This window comes from Ananas comosus, linkage group 13 (genome assembly GCF_001540865.1).
Source record: "Ananas comosus cultivar F153 linkage group 13, ASM154086v1, whole genome shotgun sequence".
Taxonomy (NCBI): domain Eukaryota; kingdom Viridiplantae; phylum Streptophyta; class Magnoliopsida; order Poales; family Bromeliaceae; genus Ananas; species Ananas comosus.
The window spans coordinates 452,578-475,427 of NC_033633.1; the positions used below are offsets into that span (position 1 = coordinate 452,578).

At 36.9% G+C, this 22,850-nt stretch overlaps 5 protein-coding genes across 9 annotated transcripts; 4 read left to right on the forward strand and 1 right to left on the reverse strand.

Moving 5' to 3' along the window:
- LOC109719457 (Bowman-Birk type trypsin inhibitor-like) lies at nucleotides 4,360-5,321 on the forward strand. Its single transcript, XM_020246157.1, has 2 exons — nucleotides 4,360-4,569; nucleotides 4,681-5,321. Exons 1-2 carry the CDS (start codon nucleotides 4,461-4,463, stop codon nucleotides 4,920-4,922), a joined length of 351 nt encoding a protein of 116 aa, XP_020101746.1. The 5' UTR covers nucleotides 4,360-4,460; the 3' UTR covers nucleotides 4,923-5,321.
- Nucleotides 6,021-15,701, reverse strand: LOC109719456 (protein RETICULATA, chloroplastic-like). Of its 3 annotated transcripts, none has more exons than XM_020246154.1 (9): nucleotides 10,691-10,894; nucleotides 9,832-10,530; nucleotides 9,628-9,726; nucleotides 9,313-9,533; nucleotides 9,011-9,080; nucleotides 8,781-8,860; nucleotides 8,301-8,365; nucleotides 7,648-7,843; nucleotides 6,021-7,284 (listed from the first exon to the last, which is right to left on the reverse strand). In XM_020246154.1, exons 2-8 carry the CDS (start codon nucleotides 10,435-10,437, stop codon nucleotides 7,650-7,652), a joined length of 1,335 nt encoding a protein of 444 aa, XP_020101743.1. In that variant the 5' UTR covers nucleotides 10,438-10,530; nucleotides 10,691-10,894; the 3' UTR covers nucleotides 6,021-7,284; nucleotides 7,648-7,649. The 3 variants fall into 3 exon arrangements, with proteins under 3 accessions (XP_020101743.1, XP_020101744.1, XP_020101745.1); XM_020246155.1 differs by lacking the exon at nucleotides 6,021-7,284 and adding an exon at nucleotides 7,406-7,444; XM_020246156.1 differs by lacking the exons at nucleotides 6,021-7,284; nucleotides 10,691-10,894 and adding an exon at nucleotides 15,525-15,701 and having other exon boundaries at nucleotides 7,449-7,843.
- LOC109719649 (mannose-specific lectin 3-like) lies at nucleotides 6,378-7,193 on the forward strand. The gene has a single exon (XM_020246432.1). It carries the CDS (start codon nucleotides 6,378-6,380, stop codon nucleotides 7,191-7,193), a length of 816 nt encoding a protein of 271 aa, XP_020102021.1.
- LOC109719650 (putative receptor protein kinase ZmPK1) lies at nucleotides 12,331-14,914 on the forward strand. Its single transcript, XM_020246433.1, has one exon. It carries the CDS (start codon nucleotides 12,947-12,949, stop codon nucleotides 14,912-14,914), a length of 1,968 nt encoding a protein of 655 aa, XP_020102022.1. The 5' UTR covers nucleotides 12,331-12,946.
- Nucleotides 16,991-21,101, forward strand: LOC109719707 (putative receptor protein kinase ZmPK1). Of its 3 annotated transcripts, none has more exons than XM_020246491.1 (2): nucleotides 16,991-17,176; nucleotides 18,475-21,101. In XM_020246491.1, exons 1-2 carry the CDS (start codon nucleotides 17,126-17,128, stop codon nucleotides 20,791-20,793), a joined length of 2,370 nt encoding a protein of 789 aa, XP_020102080.1. In that variant the 5' UTR covers nucleotides 16,991-17,125; the 3' UTR covers nucleotides 20,794-21,101. The 3 variants fall into 3 exon arrangements, with proteins under 3 accessions (XP_020102080.1, XP_020102081.1, XP_020102082.1); XM_020246492.1 differs by having other exon boundaries at nucleotides 17,068-17,176; nucleotides 18,458-21,101; XM_020246493.1 differs by lacking the exon at nucleotides 16,991-17,176 and adding an exon at nucleotides 17,450-18,387.

Sequence of the window (22,850 nt, forward strand, 5' to 3'; positions counted from 1 at the left end):
GGATAAAATATTCCAGCCAAATTTCACTCCGTTTGGTGGAATAGCGGGAATAACTTTCGTTATCCCCGCTTATCCCGCGATCCAAACGGGGCCTAAGTAAATAAAACTTGAATAATTAAGGGTTAATTGCTAGTAACCCTGTTAGATTTAATAAAATAATAATTTAACTAATACTATAACAAAATATATTTTTAACGACGCTCTATTCCAGCGTCTTCAATATTTGATATATGCCGACATCATGATAAAGTGTCGTCAATAAACATATTTTTATCAAATACTGATATAAAATTTTCGATGTTATATTAAAATATCGATATATTATCTCGACATATTTACTTAACGGTTCTTTACTCGACGCTTTTACAAGTGTCGGAGCTATTCTTACTGATACTTTAAAACGTCACTAATTATTATTTAAAGTATCTTTAAATGCAAGATTTATTGCAATGTAACTAAAATAGTTCAAATTGAAAAAATTAACAAATAAAGAGATCAACAAATGAAGAAGTATCGACCAACCTATTTCAAAATATTCTATATATATTTGAGAGCTCTTCAGTCCAATGTAATCAAAATAATTGTAGTTAATCTATGCGGCGACGGGATAAGCTTCATGCACAGTAAGTTTTTGGACGTATTAGAAGCAGTTTATTATAACTATTATTATTATCCTTCTATATATAATGTCTCACCAACTACACAAACAACAACATGGTTGTATATTTTATATACACAAGTTGGGGACAAAACTTAAATGGAAGGATCCCAAATTTTATTGAGAAGATCTACAAAATCTGCTGTTATATGTTTATATATACAGTATGTATCTTTAAAAAAGAGCTAATAAAAATCGGCAAAAAAATCCGATCCGCTTTATTATTTTCGGATACATTACTTAAAAAAATGAAGCCAAAATCTACATCTTAAGAAAGATTATAGAGTTACAACGTCCAATTTAAGTATTATAATCTCGCCCCTAAAATTTATACAATTCGTTTTGTATTCTAATATATAAAAGATAGTGATGTTAATTATTACTCTACAGTAAGTTTGGACTATTGGAAGCACTTGTTGTAACTGTTATGAGAAATTAATGATCAGCTACTTTATTTTATAATTAAAAAAAAAATCTTAACAGCTGATAAATGAAAGTTAAAAATGTTATTTTATTATGTAGCAGGTTAAAAGATTATTTCATGTGAGGATATTCTTGTAATTAAACTAGACAAAATTTTAAAAAAATTTTAATTAATATTCCAAATTAGTATTAATTTTGCACTAATTTAAGCATTAATTTAAGATTTGATTAATATCCCAAATTTTACGTATTAAATTTAGGAATTTTAGAATTCTTCTAATTTAGGCATTAAGTTAAATTTTAGAAATTTTAGAAATAGTAATATTTCTAAATATGTTGAATTTAAAAATTTAATATTTAAATTTAAAAAATTAAAATTAAATAAAAAAAATTTGTGTTACTATTTTAACAAATTTAATGTTGATAACAACGAATTCAATATATTTAATTTGTTTATGAAACTTTTAAATTTCTCTAGTTTAGATACTAATTTTTTATCATAAATTTAAAAAAATTTGAATGTAGGTAAAAAAAATTTAAATTCAATGCATTTAATATGTTGTAATGTTTTTTAATGAAATATCTATGGATTAAGAATATGAAATGACAAAATATCTATAAATTACGGATGTCAATGGGTACGGATACCTCTAGTTTAGATACTAATTTTTTATCATAAATTTAAAAAAATTTGAATGTAGGTAAAAAAAATTTAAATTCAATGCATTTAATATGTTGTAATGTTTTTTAATGAAATATCTATGGATTAAGAATATGAAATGACAAAATATCTATAAATTACGGATGTCAATGGGTACGGATACCCATAATTATATCTGAATTCGAACCCAAATCTGAAAACAAACGCAGTAGATTTATCTATGTTAAATGGATATAGCTTTGGATATGAATATCAAAGACGAAAACTCGACAGATTTGAACTCGGGTGCAGATTTTGATTGTATCTGATCCGAACCAAAAATCAATGGAAATCCAAATTTCTTTTACATTATATATAATATATATAAATGCTTGAAATTATATTTGAATATGTATTTTAAAAATTTAGATTTGATTTAATATATTTTAAAATATATTAAAGAGAAATAAATATTTCGGGTTTGGATTTCCGGATTCGGGCTAAGGTTCGGGGTTCGGATTTTTAGTCAGTTACGGGTGTGGATATTATTTTCTAAAATTCATTGAGTCTAGGTTCGGGTCGGGGTTCAAGTTTGATAGTCGGATTTGGGTCCAAATTTTTAAAAATCCGCCCCGAATCCTGCCCCTTTACAATTCTACTGTGGATGAAGAGGAAAGATAGAGAGAGAAAAAGAAAACAAAGACAGAATAGAGATTTAATAATATAGTAAAAATAAAATTACTAAATTATTCATGTATTAAAAAACCAAAATACATTTTTTGAGGTTTTCTCAAAGTGATCTGCTATTGCCGGTCACTATTTAAAAAAAATTAAATATGAGTTGTTGAATAGAAATAAATAAAAGATATCAAAAAAATAACAAGTATAGAAGTACTATTCAACTGTTATTATCTATCATATGAATCATATATGGCCAAATGCAAAAACGATAACACGCTGGTTATATGTATACAAGGTTGAGGGCCAAAAATACTACTTAATATTCTTTTTGAGAGAAAAAAGTAGCATCCTATCCTTCATTTGTTTAGAAATAAACTTAGTTGAAAATTGAAATATAAAGCAAGTAACTTTCGAATTAGGAATCTCATAGCTTGTGTTTAGTTCCGGGTTAAGAGGTGGGATAACTCCTTAACCCCGGTTTTATTTCCAAACATGATTATAGGGGGTGGGGTTAGCTAACCCCATCCTAAATGGGCTAATCCGGGATAACCCATTTGGAGTGGGGTTAGCTAACCCCAGCTAACCCCATCCTACTCCACTACTCCAATCAAACAAAACACTATATTACCCACTATCTTTCTTACCCCACCTACTCCAACCAAACACTATTTTTTTTAATCCTGTACTAACTCCAATTCTCAACCAAACATAAAAATATTCTAATCCCACATTAATCCTGAACTTAACCCTATCCCTGTAATAATTAGTTTTTCTTTAACCCCGAACCAAACGGTAGCATAGAGTAATCACCAAGCCCTTTTGCACTTTTGGGTTTGAAATCTCAGGTAGTAATCACCAAGCCATTTTATTATTTAAATTTTTGAAGCGCATTTTACGTATATATCTTTACACATATGTAGTCTCTTTGGTGGGGAATCAGTTATGCAATTCAAGGGGCTACTTTTGTTTTGAAATAGAAAGTTCTTTGGAGGAAACGAAGGTTTGGACTTTGGAGGAGTACTGATCAGGCCCAGATTGTATTGAGCCGGTGAATAAATCCAGCCCATAGAAAACCCATATGTGGTCTGATGTTGGGTCGGGTTGAATTCAATATTACACTTTATTAGGCCCAGTAGGCCGGGTCTTTTGTTACTCTCTTTTTTATCCTTAATTTAATTTATTTTGATTTAATTATTTTCAAGGTATATAAATGTACACTTAAAAATGTTTGAAGAACCCCTCACCTATAGAGCATATTGAAGTAGGTCCTATAATTCTTCAGGCTTTGTTAAATATTTACCTCTCTGTTTCCCTCTCTTGCTCTCGCTCTCATTCTACGCAGTGAAATTATTGCATCCAACAGTTCACTCATGAAAATTGTAAACTATAATCATTTAAACGGAGATTAAGAGCATTTTCGCTATATGCCAGGTTCCACATCCCATATAAAGCTATATAATCATTGAAGTTGTTTATGTTGATACTTGACAATTTAAAATACCTTGATATCTAGTATTGGTTAAATAAAAAGTTTCTCGATGGCCAATTTCAAAACAGTATATAATTACATCCATCTGCTAGTGCATTTTGTGCGTAGGCTGAGGGATTAAGTTGAAGGTCAGAAAATTTTAAACCTTGGTGTGCTTAATTTTGGAAATTTAATCTACGATCTTTTATGAACGAGTTTCGAGCACGCGTGTGTGCACACGCTGGGTTGGAGTTAAGGACGACTACGGCCAAGTCAAAGATAAATAAAGGAAATAAAAAATTATATAGTTGAGTGGCCTCCCTACGTGTTTTTTTTTTAATATAAAATAGAAGGGCAGGACAATGCTGCGTCAGAGACACCACTCGATCTTATCTACAACGACTCCTTTATTTTCCGGAGAAAGAGACATATTTTTCACGTGACTACGATATGTTGCTAAAACTCTTTTATTTCTCTATTTATTGTTTCGCGTGTGTGTGTCTGGATGTGCATTGGGCTCTCAATAAAAATAGAAAGAGCTTTACAAAATAGATCGAGTGGAAGCCACAGCACAAGAAGCTCACACAAATATGAAGAGCAGCTCCCTGCTTCTGCTTCTCGTCTCAGCAGCAGCGATTCTCTTCTTCGCGACCATTCCCTGCGCCCAATCCAAGCTCGACTCTCAACCACCAACGCAAGGTTATTAATTAATTATATATCTCGATCTCCCTCCTGAATTGCTCGTTGTGTGGATTAATTAATCAGGACGAGATTGTAATTGTTGGTGTTTGTTTTACGGGAACGGGACAGGGGAGAGAGGGAAGGGGAAGTTGAGGCCGTGGCCATGCTGCGATCGGTGTGGCCCATGCACCCGGTCCATCCCGCCCCAATGCCGTTGCCTGGACATGGTGAGGTCGTGCCACCCTGCATGCAAGAAGTGCGTTCGATCCCCGCTCAGCTTCGACCCGCCGCTGTTTCAGTGCATGGACGTGATCACCAACTATTGCAAGCACAAGTGTAGTAGTAATGTTAAAAGTTTATATCGCTTCTAGTACTTCTCCCTCTTAATTTAGATCTCTCTCTCTCTCTCTCTCTCTCTCATCCTAGGGTACGTACGTAGTGTTGCATTGTGTATTAGGATGACTCTGTAGTAGGGAATATTGTAGGATGTTTATCATGATCAGAGGTTAACTTGTGTACATTATATATGAGAGGTTATCATGATCAGAGGTTAACTCGCAATCTACATTATATATGAGAAGCTCCTTGGTTCTACCTTGGAGGCCGGTGAAGCAATTACTCGAGTACTAAGGTGATAATGCTCACAAGGGAATGGAAATATGGCTGTTGATGAAGAAATATTAGTCTTCGTATCCAATTTTATACGCGGAGTTTTTTATTCCTGTGCATGCATAAATGAATAATGAATCTAATGATTTTATGGAGAGAAATTCTTTTGCTTATTCGGCGACCCGATTTGGCTGGGCCTACTGAAGTAACACTGTTCTACAGGATTTGTAAATCGAAATAAGTGAGTGTATGCTGGCCCAACCTGTGTTTATTCTCTGCTTGGCCCAGCTCAGCCCTATGTTTTCAATTAAACAAAAAAAAATTTGTGAATGAACTCAAACCTTCGTCGAGAAAGTAGTAGTCGGATGAAAGACAATTGATGAATCGTGTGGACCCTTCTCATGCAAGTAGTTCTAGAAGGAGCTCCTTACATATATTTTCTTTCTTTTTTTCGCGTAAAATACTGGACAAAAGTGTAATTCAATTGGTCACAGCAGCCCAGTTTGGCTAGTTGTTCTCTGCCTCTCTTGTTCTCTCTCTAACATGTATTGGGCCGTTATTCTTTATGGAGAAAGGTCACTGTGTTATGATCCACTTGGGACCACAAAAGGTTTGATGGTTCTAATGGGCCTGGATCGTGCAATTCGAAACATAGCGCACTGTAGTTATGAAGTTGTGGGCCTAATGAGGCCTAATTACATTTCGGGCCTAATTCAAAAATATTAGCCCAATACAAATGAAGTTGCCGTAGTTTAATGATTGCAGAGCATCGATCAATGTTTTAAGCTGTAGCTGGAACTACGGAAATAACTTATTAAGCCTTGTACAATGGGAAAGATATTGATGTGGATAAAATATGATTACAAGGCATCCAATGGTTGATCCAATCATATATCCAGGTACAATACATCTCTTGCAAACACAAAATAAGCGGAAAATGTGAAGCTCAATGTGAACTACTCGTCTCCCTAAATTTAAAAGTTAAAATGGTATTATCACCATACCATTATAGCAAATGCTAAGAGATCAGCAACTTAGTTTGAGTCCTCAAATTCTACTTTATCCTACAGGTACTTGCACTCGCATGCTACACATTTTTATGCATCCCTACCATGTTTTTACAAAAAACCATATTTCATGCAAAGCCTATTGTAGATCTAATAAATGAATAGAGACTATAAATAACTAAGATCATAGCAGCTCATAGACCATCTACAATGGCAATCCAAATCCCATTTGCCCTCCTCACCCTTTCAACCATCTTTCTCCTCCTTCCACCATACACCACCGCCGACTACGTTCTCTACAATGGCGAAGTGCTCATGGCGGGCCAAAACCTAACAAACGGGTACTACCGCTTAACCATGCAACCCAACTGTGATCTAGTCCTCTACGATAACTACGACACTCCGATTTGGCAGACCAACACAGCTGGCGGTGGACAGAACTGCTATGTCACCCTAAAGCCAAATGGAGAAATGGTCGTTCGACGAGATGTCCACTACACTCTATGGTCAAGTGCGAGCAAATCCAAGAAAGGGAAATATGCCCTCGTGCTCAATAGCAACGGCAGGCTCGGCATCTACGGTCAGAGGCGGTGGAGCAGTAATAACCAGAAGGACGCGAAGGTACTAAGCAGGTCCGAAGTAAAAACAGAGTATGTATTGTTCTCTGGACAGAGGCTCAGTCCTCCGAGGAAGCTGAAATACAGAAACTACTCCCTGGGGTTCTCTAAGTGTAATCTGGTCATCAGAGATGAACGGTCGGAGAAGGCTCTGTGGCAGACGAATACAGACGGTAATGATTGCTATCTTCAGCTGGAAAACGACGGGGAACTCTCGGTTAAGCGATCCGGTGAACGTGTTTGGAGCAGCAACAAGAGGGGTGAGAGCGGTGAGTACATTGCGGTCCTTCGTTTCGACGGGAGGCTTCATGTCTACGGGCCGCAGGTTTGGTCTAATGAAAGTCGCGAGGACTCAGAGCTCCTCACTGCTTCTCCGGTTGTTGGTGTGGATTCTGCGTCGTCTTTGTAGGGTCCCCACGGCACAATCATAGGCTTCTTATGAGGAACAGCTCCGAAAAATCTCATGTTGTTTTGGTATACATATGCTCCTATTTGTCTTGCTATAAAGTGAGTAGATAGATATGTTAAAGTCCAATAAGGGAGCTCTTTTAGTCTATATTTGTAAAACCTATTAATAGTTACTATTTCTTTTTGATCGATGTAGTACAAGTTGCAATAATATCAAAATAAAGAACTGGAGAAGTTTAAATTCCATGAAACCTGGTAAAGAGCGACACTTATGCATTAATGCCTTGCATTTCGATAGAATTGAGTACAACAATAACAAAATAGGGATGCTACCTCTTATTACTAACTAAGCGCCTTGCTGATTATGTTTTCAGTAACAAACAGAATTAAGCATAAGAACTAGAAGACCTCATCTGCAAACTTAAAGCATTTAAGAAGAAGTAGACGATGCCTACCGTCACTGACAACCACTCCACCTAGCCCAATCGACGAATTGCATTCCTCCGTAAATGTTATTGGCAAAGCGCACACCAACTGTGAAAGCCATTGCAACGCTTGGAACACGCCTGGCTACTGGTGATGCCTCAACTAAGCGTTCCAGTCCATTAATGATCTGGTAACGAGTATTTGAAGAAACCGCGAGAAACACTCCTGCAAATAGAAACATACTATTCAGGGTTTTGATTGCGTTTGCTTCTACTACGACATAAGAAAACACAGATCAAAGCAAATGTTTTCCTGCAAGTAATTTGCTAACATAATCCAGCAAGCATAAGAAATAACCACAAACTGTGGTTTGTATCATTAATATTCCCATATCAGTGGCAAAGATGGACATGAAGATATGGCTTTCAAGTTACAAAATATAGTGCAAGAGGTTTTTTTAAAAAAAATCACCCTAGCAAATATAATATGCAGAAGTCATTAATTTCAAGAATTCTGAAAGAGCTGTTTGGCAAAGCATGTTTATAGGAAAATTCTGAAAATCAAGTGCCTAATTGATCATTTTGGTTTTGTAGAGTCAATAGGAATTCAACTATGATTTTCCTAAAGTTGATAAAATAATCTTCAGAAAAAAGAAAATATTAAGGATGAATGCCGTGCATACCCCAAAGAGCAGCACTCTTTACAAGAGGTGGAACAGGTATATCTTCTTCTGATTTCTTCACGCTCCTGAGGAAAATATAACAAAAGATACTCTGTAATTAATTGCAATACAAATGAAAAAAGCGCAACAAGCAGGATCCAAGTCAATTTTTCTTATTTAGTAAGGAATCTAGATTCTGGTAGTGTTTGATATAAGCCAGACTTAAGCTGCAAGCTAGCAGAGACAATCCGACACACGAGAAAGCTAGCCCAAGAAAAGAAAAAAGAAAGAAAAGTAAAAACACTATGTCCAGAATGCAACTAGAAATTAGTCAAGTACTCCAATAACCTTCATAAGTATATGGAGCAAATAAATGCTAGCAGATAAAAATGTTATCTTTTACAAGGTTATCAATAAGCTAAAGTAAAACAATGGCATATGTAACTAACATTATTTTACACGTATACACAAGTAGAACTGAAAACAAGTTGAGGAATTTACCTTTTGGCAGTCATTATCAAATTGGCAATGCCTTGCCCAATAAGGCCGCACATGAATCCAACCGAACCATATAAAACACCCTGCATTAAAATGGTAAAGCTCTCATTAATGTGATAAACATCAAGAAACATGCAACTAAAGCTTCTTGAAGAATCATTACATATACAAATTGAAAAAAAAACAACTGCATATGAGAGCAACAAGATTTCTTAGTCATTGAAATACCATACCTTACAAAAGTATGTCCCAATCCGTTGTTGAACTGAAAATCTGCATCCTGGCCTTTCCGCTTCAAAAACACTGCATCAAACATTTGGATCTCTCATGATAAATTATAGATGTATAATCTGATAGTTGATGAAGGGATTTTAAATTAAACTGCAATGTGTCACGAGCGAAAGGCAGAAAAGAGAAGTGATTCCAGAAAAAATATTGTGCCATCAATGAGAACCCAGCTTGCTAGATAGACAGCCCAGTTAAATGATTGTGGTTGCCATGTTAATTGACAAAACTAAAATTGGTTACTGCATACCTGCTCGGCAGAGTTCCGTAAGCATGTCTGATACGTCCAAGAAGACCTTTTGAAGCAGATGGTTGACCAAAGCGTGCATAAGGTGCCAACATACCAACTAAAGCTACATTAACAACTATGCCTACTAATAGATCTGCTGCATACAACTCAAACTCTGCCCAGAAATCCTTGCCCCTCTTCTGGATCTCAGCAAAGGTTGCACAGCAAGAGTCGATAACTATCTAAAGAATTTCAAGCCAAAAAAGGTAAAAAAAAAAGGTTACTTCCCAAACATTCTTGAGGTCTTAAACATCATGATGAATAAACTATCAAAACCTCTGTTCCAACTTTGAAGAGAAAAGATGGGTCAGCAAGCATCCGATTTCGAAGAAGTGAACAGTTCCTCATTGCAACACCCAGTGGCCAATCTGATGCCTTTATTTATACAACAAAGACAAAGAAGAGCTTATAATACAATAACAATTGGATGCCTCTAAATACAATAAAGTTTCATTTATGGCCAATCACATAAGTATGTACCTGCATTTCCAAGTATCTGTATAGAAGAACTTCTGGAATCCCAACTGTTTTTGCAGCTTCCAACATGTCGGATGGAAGGCGGGCCCCACGTGCCTCTACTTCTTTCATCACCTCCTCGAAATTTAATAATGGCCCAAATTCATCTCCCTCTTTCTTATTCTTTTCATCACCATTATCTCCGCCGCCGCCACCCCCTCCTCCTCTAGGCGGGAACTTACCATTACTACCGGAGCCCTTAGAACTATCAGGGCCTCCATTTCCATAATCAATCTCTGGATGGTAGTTTGACTTTGAAATGGTAGCTTCCTTATTTAAAGACGCATCTCCTTCCTCCACTAAAATGGTTTTTTCTGTTACACTAGAATCGACTCTTTCCGGAGGCTGCAACTCACCAGTAATTCTAATATTCCATGTCCTCTTTACTGAAAAAATATTTGCTTTTAAAACTAAACTAGAATGAACAAAAGGGCTTCTTTGAAGACCATGTACTCTAACCTCAGTAACTACATATTTGCTCAGGCACTTTGTATACTTGATTCCAACAGAGTCATCAGCAGCTAAATAAGTATGATTGCATGATCTTAAGCTCAAACAAGAAAATGCCATGAGCTTCCTCAACCGATTCGAAGATCTCCACTACGTAACAACCTAAAAACAGCCTTTTTAACTCAAAAAATGGCTCTTTGATTCCCAAAAGCCCTACAAATGTACATAATATAAGAGTTACGAGCACATTTTCGATTACTTAAACTTGAAAGCACAGTAGCAAGCGCTCGAACTAGCTAAAAAACACCACAAATAAAACAAAAAAAAAAAGGAGACTTTTGCGAAGGATTTGAAGCAAAGGAGCCACTCTTACCTTACCGCAGCAGGATCTTATGAGATTCCGAGAGAACCCTAGTTAGTGAATCGATTGGATGGACGAGATTTTGATGATGAGTATAAGCGTAAACTCGCGAAATGGGAGGGAGATGGAATTAGGGTTTCGAAGGGGCGACGCAGCACGAGAGTGGAGGTTGGAGAGGCGTTTCCACTACTTTCCGCACGGTCGCTCGCGGCGGCTTGGGGGCGGGAATTATGCGGCCACCCTATTGGTTGGGAATTGGGCCGGATTCGTAGGGCCCATAAAAATTGGGCCGTCATTTGCTATGAACGTTGCTCCTAATCCAATTTCTACTCTTGCCGAGTCGATGTAAAGTCGGGGCTATCTTCTGTTTCGCCGCCGACTTCTAGGAAACGGCGCTAGATCAAAATAGTCGCTGCCGATTCGCACGAACAGAGGTGTTCCCCAGTAGAGCCTTATTTTGTAAAAAAAAAAAAAAATTGTACACTTTCATGAAACCTTATTTTCTTGCTTCAATTTTCAATATAATTGACTGTATCTAGCACCTAGGCTAAGGGCTTGACTATTATTGCTCGAGATTTCAAATTAGAAGTTTAGTTGCGAGCCTTTACTTGAAAACAGAGTTAAGTTTTATCAATTTTGTAGGGTTTTGATGTCTTCTGAAGATGATCAAAGCGCTTGGTACTTCATGTTACTTTGTAATGGTTCTTTTTTGTTTTTATTTTAGCTTCAAGGAGTGCATTAGAATCTAGATGTAGTTTTTTCTAAGGATAATTGCCTATATATCCCTCATACGTTTGAAAATATCCGATTTACCTTTGCTTTTTTTTCTTTCTAAAATACCCCTCATATGTTCCACCGTTATTGCAAAATACACCCGCAATTATCTCCTGTTAAATTAACTTGAATTAAACGTGAGTTAAATATCTACCACAGTTTAAAAAAAATTAAAATATCAATTTAGCCCTTAACTTAAGGGCAAATAAAAAATGTTGATGACGGCAGAAGGGTATATTGGAAAAGACCAAAAGTCAAAATATTTTTTGTGTCCCTGACTTTAAGGACAAATAAGAAAGTCAGTGATGGTAGAAAGGTATATTTGAAAGGGCAAAATAGTAATTTTTTAGATATAACATAGTTAATTAAAAGATTTTAACTCTAGGAATATATTAGAAATAGGTTGGAACGTAGAAAGGGTATTTTCAATATTAGCCTTCTAAGAGGGATAAATCGAAAAGTCGGAAACTTTTCAAGGGTATATAAGCAATTGCCCTTTTTTTCTACTTCAATTAAATCCTGGTAGAATCTTTCTTAGTTAGATTAGTTCTTCGTCTTTACTGACATTTCTACATTCAACAAATGATCACCAGTAGAACTGAAAATTACAACAAAGAGAGTTTCCGCCTCGGAATTCTTTCTGTTGGGTAGCTGTTCCCGTCACGTAATTTCTGATAATTAATGAGTTTGAAATTTCAGCTATCCAACTTATTTCATTCTTACAATCTTAAGGACAACATATAGAAGAAATGTCATTTTATGTCTTTCCATCTTAAAGTATTTGGAGACTATTCCTATAAACTCAGATAAGAATGGTTATTGTTCAACCTTTAAGTATAAGGCTGGAACTCCTTGGGGTCCCACGATTAAAGGTGCAAGAAAGAAACGTGCCTTATGAATTTTCTAAGAACATGGGACATAGCTGGCATAAAATTCAGAACATTGAAGCAGAATCGCGCTAGATTCTTGACTTGATTCCATACAATTAATTCCACTTTCCAGTCCTGCATATGTTTTAGTCCAAACTACTACATCACGATAAGCAATTTGCCGGCTTAAGTGCACATTAATCATATGTTCCGTGTAATTCCACTCTACGAAAATCTAGTTGAATGAAGAATAATGTCCGTCAAGCCTGTGTGAACGGCGAATGTATGGATATGCCAAGAATTCGATGATGTTACCGTGTTACCATGCAACTGGCTCATAGTTTTTCATTAACGTGGTTCAGTTCACATCAGTCAGGTCGGATATATTTTTCGTTGGAGGCTCCACAGAAGAAGTCAGCTGTCAAAGCTGATTGTCATCTGCAATAGCTAGGAGCTAAATGCTAATTCAGCTTCCTATCCATTTCTATGAACATTTGAGAGGGGTTTGTATATATCAGAAAAAAAAAGGTTTTGTAAAAACATTAGAACCTGGCACTTTGAGAGTACAGGGTTTTATATTCTGATCCATTGCTGCTACATGTCCAGCACAAATACATGATATACCATGAGCGGTTTGTCTCCTCCTGCACTCCTCACCACTCTATTTCTAATCTTTGCTCTCCCTCGTTATTTGTGTACGACAGACCATGCCTATTTGCAGCGTGGATCTTCCCTCTCCGTAGAGGATAACGCCGATTATCTGATCTCACCAGATGGAGCCTTCCAGTGCGGTTTCTACCAAGTTGGTTCAAATGCCTTCACCTTCTCAATATGGTTTGTTAAATCAGCTGACAGGACTGTGGTTTGGAGCGCAAACCCTAACCATCTTGTAAATGGCAAAGGATCTGCCGTTACGTTGAGGAAAGACGGCAAAATGGTTCTAACTGATTACAACGGCGAGGTCATTTGGGCCACCAATACTTCCACTCCTGCCAAACATGCCCAGCTGTTGGAAACTGGTAATCTTGTCATCAAGGACTCGAGTGGTGAAACTCTCTGGCAAAGCTTCGATTCTCCCACTGATACTTTGCTGCCTACTCAACCCATCACCGCAAGTACAAAGCTGGTATCTTCTAACCAATCGCTTTCCCCAGGTTACTATAGTTTTCGTTTCGTCGAAAACTATATACTCTCACTCACATATGATGGTCCTGAACTTTCCGACATCTATTGGCCTGATCCTGACAATAGTGTGTGGGTAAATAATAGAATAGCCTTCAACAGTAGCAGGTACGGAAGTCTTGATGACTTGGGTCGGTTTTCTTCAAGTGATAAATTTACATTCGAAGCTTCTGATTTGGGTCCAGGGATTAGGAGGAGGCTAACTTTAGACTATGATGGTAATCTTAGGCTGTACAGCCTCAATGAATCGGATAAGAGCTGGTCGGTTACATGGATGGCTCTTTCGCAAATTTGTGAAATACACGGTTTGTGTGGTAAAAACGGGATTTGCATGTATGCTCCTATGCCTGCATGTTATTGTCCTCCTGATTACGAGATGACTGATCCTAGTGATTGGAGCAAAGGATGCAAGCCCAAGTTCAAGATGATTTGTGGTAATTCTCAGAAAGTGATTTTTCATCCACTTCCTAACACTGACTTTTGGGGGTCTGATATGGATTACAGCACGTCCATATCTTTCATGCCTTGCAAGAAGAATTGCACGAATTCTTGTTCTTGCGTAGCTTTCATGTATAAATGGGGCACAGGAGATTGCTATCTAAAAGCTGCCCTCTTCAATGGTAAGAACTCTTCTGCATTCCCAGGCACGATTTACCTCAAAGTCCCCAAAAATTTAACACTTTCAAAAAACTCTGTTCCTCAAGCACGTAATCTTGTTTGCAATGCAACAGAAGCAGTAGTTGATTTAGCTTACTCTGACAAGTCTAGCACAAGTAGTGATAAGACAACATGGAAGTATTTTTATGGGTTCATCTCGGCAATTTTCGTTATAGAAGCACTTTTTATCATTTCTGGATGGTGGTTTATTTTCAGGAGAGAGCAGAAACCGTTAGAAATAGAGGAAGGATATAAGGTAATAAGTAGTCAGTTTCGAAGATTCACCTACAAGGAGTTGGAAAAGGCTACTGGGAAATTTAAGCACGAGCTTGGGAGGGGAGGATCGGGCACTGTCTATAAGGGAGTACTTGATGATGAGAGAGTAGTCGCCGTGAAGAAGTTGGAAGACATAATACAAGGAGAGGAAGTATTCAAATCTGAACTACTTGTCATAGGGAGGTTTAACCATATGAATCTAGTGAGAATGTGGGGATTCTGTTTGGAACACTCGCACAAGATGTTGGTATTTGAGTATGTCGAGAATGGCTCCTTGGACAAGATCTTATTCAGCAGCGAGAGCACAAATAGCTCGCTTGGGTGGAAGGAAAGGTACAAAATTGCAGTAGGGGTGGCGAAGGGCTTGGCTTATCTTCACCACGAGTGCTTAGAATGGATTATACACTGCGATGTGAAGCCTGAGAATATATTGTTGGACCGAGATTTTGAGCCCAAGANGCAGTTTTCCTTTTTATAGTAATTATATCCATCTGGAGGAATTGAGCTATATTTGCAATCAAAATGGCCCTAGCTAAAAAAAAAAAAAAAAGAATTTTCCCTCTCTTGATATGCTCGTTTGCTCCGTTTATGCCCGTTTACCGCAATTCCTTGCAAACTACTTACTGCAATTCTTTATGATCGGAATTCGACCAGCTTATTCATGCTATAAAATTTGCGTAATGTTGTTTCTTTTCAATTTAATTTCTGCAAAGAACTCCAATAATAGTAACCTCGGGCTAATATTTATGACACTTCTCAACATTCTATTTGGGCAATTTAATTTTTCCTTAATTTGAAGCTTTTTAAGGTCCAACAAGAAAATGCCATGAGCTTCCTTAACCGATCCGAAGATCTCCACTAAGTAACAACCTAAAAACAGCCTTTTTAACTCCAAAAATAGTTCTTTGATTCCCCAAAACCCCACAAATGTACAAAATATAAGAAGTTAAAAGAACACATTTTGATTACTTAAACTTGAAAGCACAGTACCAAGAGCACGAACTAGCCTAAAAAACCACCTCAAATAAAATAAAAAAAAGAGAGAGAGACTTTTGCGAAGGATTTGAAGTAAAGAAGCTACTCTTTACCTAGCCGCAGCAGGATCTCATGAGATTCCGAGAGAACCCTAGCTTGTGAATCGATTGGAGAGACAAGGGCTTGAAGATGAGTATAAGCGATTAAAATTTGCGAAATGGGAAAGAGATGGAGTTAGGGTTTCGAAGCGGCGACGCAGCGCGAGAAGTGGAGACGATGGCGTGCGCGCGAGCTCTGCACGGTTGCTCGCGGCGGTTATGCGGCGGGAATTATCAATTATGCGAGCATCCTATTGGTCGGGACTTGGGCCGGATAAATTAGACCCATAAAAGACCATTATAGATTTTGGGTAGCTATTGGGCCTAATCCAATTTCTAGTTTTCTACATGGCAAAGTCGGGGCTATGTTCTATTTCGCCGCCGACTTCTAGGTAAGGACGCAAGATCAAACAGTCGCTGCCGATTCGTATGAACGATCGCCTCCGTGGGCTCCGCGTATCCCCTTCCCCTTGTACTTTTCGCTCGAAACCTAATTTTGTTTGCTTCCATCTTTACCATTATTGTAAAGCACGCATTTACTTAAATTTTTTTTTATGTTTTTCTTATGATTTCCTAGCACATTCGCTTGTTTAGCTTTTTTTTTTTTTTTTTTTTTCCTTTCTATTTTCTTGTTATTTCTTAGCCGTAATTTGCAGTAACTTTACTTGAAAATAGAATGAGATTACCAATTTTACAGGGTTAGAATGGCTTCTCATTTTAGACAGAAGATGATTAAAGTGCTTCGTACTTCAGGTTACTTTGTATTGGATTTTTTTTTATAAAAAAAAAAAAATAGCTTCACTTTGGTTGGGTATATTGACAAAGAGTAGGATACTTCATTTCGAATCCTTGTAGAGTTCAAAATAAATTTTTTTCAAAAGTAACATTTTGCGTAAGATCTATTAGAAGAAGGGACTAGTTTAGAAACATTCCTTGCCCCAAATTTGGTTGGATATATTATCCAAGCTTAACATAGTGTTGGCAAAATCATTCATGGTTCTCTACATATTGGCAATTTCTTTCTTAAACAAGCTCCATTTTTGATGATTTAGATTTCGCTTACGTTACTTCGCATGAGAGAGCTCAAATGAAACAGTCGGTCCGGTGGTTTGACAATTACAGTCTTCCATTATGATTTTTTTTTTTTTTTTTTCTGCAAGATGATGGCAAATTGGTAATCGAGCAGACATGTAAAAAGATAAAAACTCTCTTCTTTTGTTATAACTGTTTACTTCGATGCTTAGGCCTCATTCGATATTGTTGCGAATTTTTTTTATTTTTCAGACGCAAATTCTATGCAATGGAGTGTGCAGCTGATGATGGAGCCAGTGCTTGTAGTCTATTGGTGAAACAATGGAAAACTTAGTAGTAACTGCTTTTCTTTTTATTTTTCTTTCTTTTTTTCTTTTTTTTTTCTTTTTTTTTTTGAGAAGATGCCCTTTCGGCGTCAGGCTAGGTTGCATTGCAATTTGCAAGCTAGTCAACGGTGACAAGAGTAGGAAAGTCCATCCTTTGGCACTCTCAAACAAGTAAAATTTGCATACATTAAAACATAGAACGGCGAAGATACCGAGAAATTGTTTTCACCCTTTTGTTGCTTGCTTTCTTCTGCTGCTATGATGCTGCAGGCAGCGGCATGTATACAAACACTACCAGCGCAGTGGCTGGTACGATTATTTCTTGTTGAGCTACTGATTATGCTTTAGGTGTTTTCGGCAGATTTTATTTGTTTTAGTTCTTCAATGCTTCATGCAGATTAGCAACTCCCTATATAGAGTACATGAGTATCTATATGTTGTTTGTGCTTTCGTGCATGCAGATGTGCCTGTTAAGGGATACAGAAAACATGGTTATGAATATTCTATGTGGTACTAAAGCCAAACTGATTATTTTTTTTAGAAGGTTCGTCAATATGTGCATTATTTTTTTCTTTCTCAGTTAAATCCTGGTAAAATCTTTCTTAATTATATTCAAGATTCAACCATCAGTAGAGCATGAAAGTTCCAACAGGGAGACTTTATTGCCTCAAAAATCTGTCTTGGATAGCAATACCCGTTAGATAAATTCTGATAATTAGGGAGTTTTGAATTTTTGGTTATCTACCTTATTTCATTCTTCTATTTTAAGGACAAAATATAGAAGAGGTGTCATTTTACATTTCGCCATCTTCTAGTAGCTGGAGACTATTCCTATAAATTCAATTAATTATTGATGTCCAACCATTAAAGATAAGGGTGGAATCCCTTGGGTGTCTAGCGATTCAAAGGTGCAAGAAAGAGAGATTTTTTCTAGGAGACAAACACACCTTTGAATTTTCTAAGGAAATTGGATATAAGCGGCATAGAAGTCAGAATTTTGAAGCAGAACCATGCTAGATTCTTGCGTTGATTCCATATAATTAATGCTGTTTCTTATCCTGTATACGTTAGTTCAAACTACTACATCACGATAAGCAATTTGTCGAACTTAAGTGCACAAGTGCATCATATCTTTTATGTAATTCCACTTTATGAAAACCTAGTTGAATGAAAAATAATGTCATTCTCTTCCTGTGTATGGATATGCCAAAAATTCCAACTAGTGTTACCATGCGACTGTCTCTTAGTTCTCCCTTAAGCTGGTTTTGGTTCACATCAGTTAGATCGGAAAAAATTTCACATGGAGGGTCCACAGATAAAGTCATCTGTCAAAGCTGATGGTCTCTGCACTAAATGCTTGAATAATTCAGCTTCCTATCAATTTCTATGGACATTTGAATCAGGGGTTTATATCTATCAGAGTAAAACTTTTAAGCAGGCACTTTGAGAGCAAAGGGTTTTTATATTGTAATCCATTGCCACTACATATGCAGTTCAAATACTTAAAGACCATGAGAAGTGTATCTCCTCCTGCACTCCTTACAACTCTATTTCTCATCTTTGCTCTCCCTCGATATTTGTGTATGACAGACCATGCCTATTTGCAGCGTGGAGCTTCTCTCTCTGTAGAGGATAACTCCGATTTTCTGATCTCACCAGATGGAGCCTTCCAATGTGGTTTCTACCAAGTTGGTTCAAATGCCTTCACCTTCTCAATATGGTTCGTTAAATCAGCTGACAGGACTGTGGTTTGGAGCGCAAACCCCAACCATCTTGTGCATGGCAAAGGATCTGCCGTTACATTAAGGAAAGACGGCAACATGGTCCTAACCGATTACAACGGCGAGGTCATTTGGGCCACCAATACTTCTACTCCTCCCAATCATGCCCAACTGTTGGAAACCGGTAATCTTGTCATCAAGGACTCGAGCGGTGAAACTCTCTGGAAAAGCTTCGATTTTCCCACCGATACTTTGCTGCCTACTCAACCCATCACTGCAATCACAAAGCTGGTATCTTCTAACCAATCGCTTTCCTTGGGTTACTTTAGTTTTCGTTTCGTTGAAAACTATATACTCTCACTCACATATGATACTCCTGAACTTTCCGACATATATTGGCCTGATCCTGACAATAGTGTGTGGGTAAATAATAGAATAGCCTTCAACAGTAGCAGGTGCGGAAGTCTTGATGACTTGGGTCGGTTTTCTTCTAGTGATAAATTTACATTCGAAGCTTCAGATTTGGGTCCAGGGATTAGGAGGAGGCTAACTTTAGACTATGATGGTAATCTTAGGCTGTACAGCCTCAATGAATCGGATAAGAGCTGGTCGGTTACATGGATGGCTCTTTCGCAAATTTGTGAAATACACGGTTTGTGTGGTAAAAACGGGATTTGCATGTATGCTCCTATGCCCGCATGTTATTGTCCTCCTGATTACGAGATGAGTGATCCTAGTGATTGGAGCAAAGGATGCAAGCCCAAGTTCAAGATGATTTGTGGTAATTCTCAGAAAGTGATTTTTCATCCACTTCCTAACACTGACTTTTGGGGGTCTGATATGGATTACAGCACGTCCATATCTTTCATGGCTTGCAAGAAGAATTGCACGAATTCTTGTTCTTGCGTAGCTTTCATGTATAAATGGGGCACAGGAGATTGCTATCTAAAAGCTGCCCTCTTCAATGGTAAGAACTCTTCTGCATTCCTAGGCACGATTTACCTCAAACTCCCCAAAAAATTAACACTTTCAAAAAACTCTGTTCCTCGAGCACGTAATCTTGTTTGCAATGCAACAAAAGCAGTAGTTGAATTAGCTTACTCTGACAAGTCTAGCACAAGTAGTGATAAGACAACATGGAAGTATTTTTATGCGTTCATCTCGGCATTTTTAGTTATAGAAGCATTTTTTATCACTACTGGGTGGTGGTTTATTTTCAGGAGAGAGCAGATACCGTTAGAAATAGAGGAAGGATATAAGGTGATAAGTAGTCAGTTTCGAAGGTTCACCTACAAGGACTTGGAAAAGGCTACCGGAAAATTTAAGCACGAGCTTGGGAGGGGAGGATCAGGCACTGTCTATAAGGGAGTACTAGACGATGAAAGAGTAGTAGCTGTGAAGAAGTTGGAAGACATAATACAAGGAGAGGAAGTATTTAAAGCTGAACTAAGTGTCATAGGGAAGATTAACCATATGAATCTAGTGAGGATGTGGGGATTCTGTTCGGAACACTCGCACAAGATGTTGGTATCTGAGTATGTTGAAAATGGCTCCTTGGACAAGATCTTATTCGGTAGCGAGAGCACAAATAGCCTGCTTGGGTGGAAGGAAAGGTACAAAATTGCAGTAGGGGTGGCGAAAGGCTTGGCTTATCTTCACCACGAGTGCTTAGAATGGGTTATACATTGCGACGTGAAGCCCGAGAATATATTGTTGGACCGAGATTTTGAGCCCAAGATCACAGATTTTGGATTGGCAAAACTGTTCCAGAGAAACGGGTCTGATCCGAGTTTATCAAGGATTCGAGGGACTAGAGGTTATATTGCGCCCGAATGGGCGTCTAGTCTTCCCATCACAGGGAAAGTTGATGTCTACAGCTACGGGGTAGTGCTTCTGGAATTAGTGAAGGGACTAAGAGTTTCGGATTGGGTGATACGCAGGGAAGAAAATGTAGAGATAGCTTTACGAACTATCGTTAAGATGCTCGTGGAGATACTGAAGAGTGGAGAGAGATCTTGGATTGAAGATTTTGTGGACTCGAGATTGAATGACAACTTCAACTACTCACAGGCGCTGATGATGGTGAAGCTGGCAATCGCTTGCTTGGAGGAGGACAGAAGTAAAAGGCCGAATATGGAATCCGTGGTTCAAACCCTACTCTCTTCAGACGACGAAACCAACTCTCATGCAACAATTTTACTTTAATAAGCTGCAGGGTCTTCTTTAGTCAGCGGATGCTACTAGATGTAATCGAATTTTCCCTCGCTTGCAATGCTAGTTTGCTTCTCCCTATGATATGCTGAAGTGCTTGTATAGAAACAAGTAATTAATTGTTAATTGCTCCTCTCTATGATATGTTAAAATGCCCGGAATGCTAGTTTGCTCCTGTCTGTGGTATGTTAAAGTGCTTGTATATGTTTGTCTTCTGCTTGTAATGAAATGGGCATATTATGTTTAACTTTGTTTACAATGCCATGCGCAGAATATATAATAGCTGGGAATTATGCGCGATCCTTATGTTTATCTCTTTTTTTTTTCTCTCCGGTATGGTAATTTCGGTTACTGTGACATCATTTATTTATGCTTGGTTTGGTTGTATGTTTGGAAGTTCTACTGGGTACGTTTTTTTATTTTTCCAATATAGTTAAAGAAGATAAAAGAAAAGGCATTCGACGTACGTAATGAGCACAAAGTTTTTTCGTTTCGATTTTGGACGAAGTTGTGGATGTATTTTACATTGGGGAAATTCGAAAACTGCTTATGAAAGATGCATCTTTTCTTTACAATCTCTGCGAAGAACTTGAATAATGTAACCTTCAATGGTGTTTGGTGCATGGTTTGGTGTAAGAAGTTTCTGAGGAAATAAATGTTTACACCTCTCCAACTTCTGTTTTTCGTCTCATTTTTTAAATTTAATGTTTTTTTTTATTTTATTATCTTTACTTGTTAATGTAATTTATAATTTTATTACTAAAAATTAATTACAGCCATAAAATTTAGCTGTTAAATTTAATACACTCCTATAGTAACTGACTGAAATCTACGGATGTCAACTAGTATTTATATCTGAGTTTCATTTAAACTCAAGTATGGTTTCGATTATAGATATAAAAAATAAATAAATATTTAACGGATTCGGATATGGTTTCAAGTTCCCGATTTTTTTTATTGGGGTTCGGCTTCAGATTTGGCAAAAACAGTTCCAAATCGATAGGTTGACATCCCACTAAAATTATTTAAATTAAAAAAAATAAAAAATTGAGCGTTAATAAAATAAATAAGTGAATAAAGCGAAGGAATCTATTCCAATTCCAAGGGGCCCATACATCTTTACTAAGAAAAAGATGCGTGCCTAACACGGGCGAGTTGAACCTACCACATCCAATTCTAATTTCCAAGTTTGTGTGGGGATACCGTATGTTCCCAAGGCAAGTGATAAAAAATTTAATAGTTGGTATTTAAGGTCCTAAATTTGAAGCAGGTAATATGTTATCTATCTCTCTTAAAATATATATATACTATTCTGTGGAAATTTTTTTTTTTTAAAAAAAAGTTTGTGTGGTGATGTGTGGTTTATTCTTTGGTGCGAGTAGATCGTGGAATCTCGACCCAAACCATAGTGCTCATAGGTTACCTGCAAATTTACGGATATAGATACATACTTTTCCAACCCAAAAAATTACGATTAAAACGGATAGGTACCATTGAGCCATAGCATTTTGGATAACCCCGGATACCTATGGATACCTCACATATATCTTTTAATTACATAATATATTTTTTAATTAAAATATTTATTTATTTATTTATCTATTTTAAAATTTTAATTCTAATTCTAATTTCGTATCGCTTGTCTTTTATATTATAAAATATTTTTGTTTTAAAACTTTAAATATTCTTATTGTATTTTATGATATTTTAAAGTAATAAATTATATTACACTTTTAATATATATATATATACTATATATATATATATATATATATATATATATATATATATTTTATATTCAAAAAATATAAAAGAAAAAAAATTGCGGATAACCCGCATACCCACTCGCCCACTCGCGGACAGGTACAGATAAAAATATTAACTACTTAAAAATTTACTGATAAATTTTACTCACATCGAAATAACCTACGGATATAATAATCCACCCACGAATTATCCAACCCGCCTGTTTAGGTGGAAGCACCAGCAAACCCAACAAAAAGGTGAGAAAACATGTGGCCTCTATAACATGTAAACTGTTTAATAGGAAA

Coding starts and splice junctions, on each gene's coding strand:
- LOC109719707 (XM_020246491.1), top strand. CDS start 17,126: ATGATGCTGCAGGCAGCGGCATGTATACAAACACTACCAGCGCAGTGG. Junction 17,177..18,474: donor CACTACCAGCGCAGTGGCTG/GTACGATTATTT, acceptor GCCTATTTGCAG/CGTGGAGCTTCTCTCTCTGT.
- LOC109719456 (XM_020246154.1), bottom strand. CDS start 10,437: ATGGCATTTTCTTGTTTGAGCTTAAGATCATGCAATCATACTTATTTA. Junction 8,366..8,780: donor TTGATAATGACTGCCAAAAG/GTAAATTCCTCA, acceptor TATTTTCCTCAG/GAGCGTGAAGAAATCAGAAG. Junction 7,844..8,300: donor AAAGAGTGCTGCTCTTTGGG/GTATGCACGGCA, acceptor TTCTATTTGCAG/GAGTGTTTCTCGCGGTTTCT.
- LOC109719649 (XM_020246432.1), top strand. CDS start 6,378: ATGGCAATCCAAATCCCATTTGCCCTCCTCACCCTTTCAACCATCTTT.
- LOC109719457 (XM_020246157.1), top strand. CDS start 4,461: ATGAAGAGCAGCTCCCTGCTTCTGCTTCTCGTCTCAGCAGCAGCGATT. Junction 4,570..4,680: donor CTCTCAACCACCAACGCAAG/GTTATTAATTAA, acceptor GGAACGGGACAG/GGGAGAGAGGGAAGGGGAAG.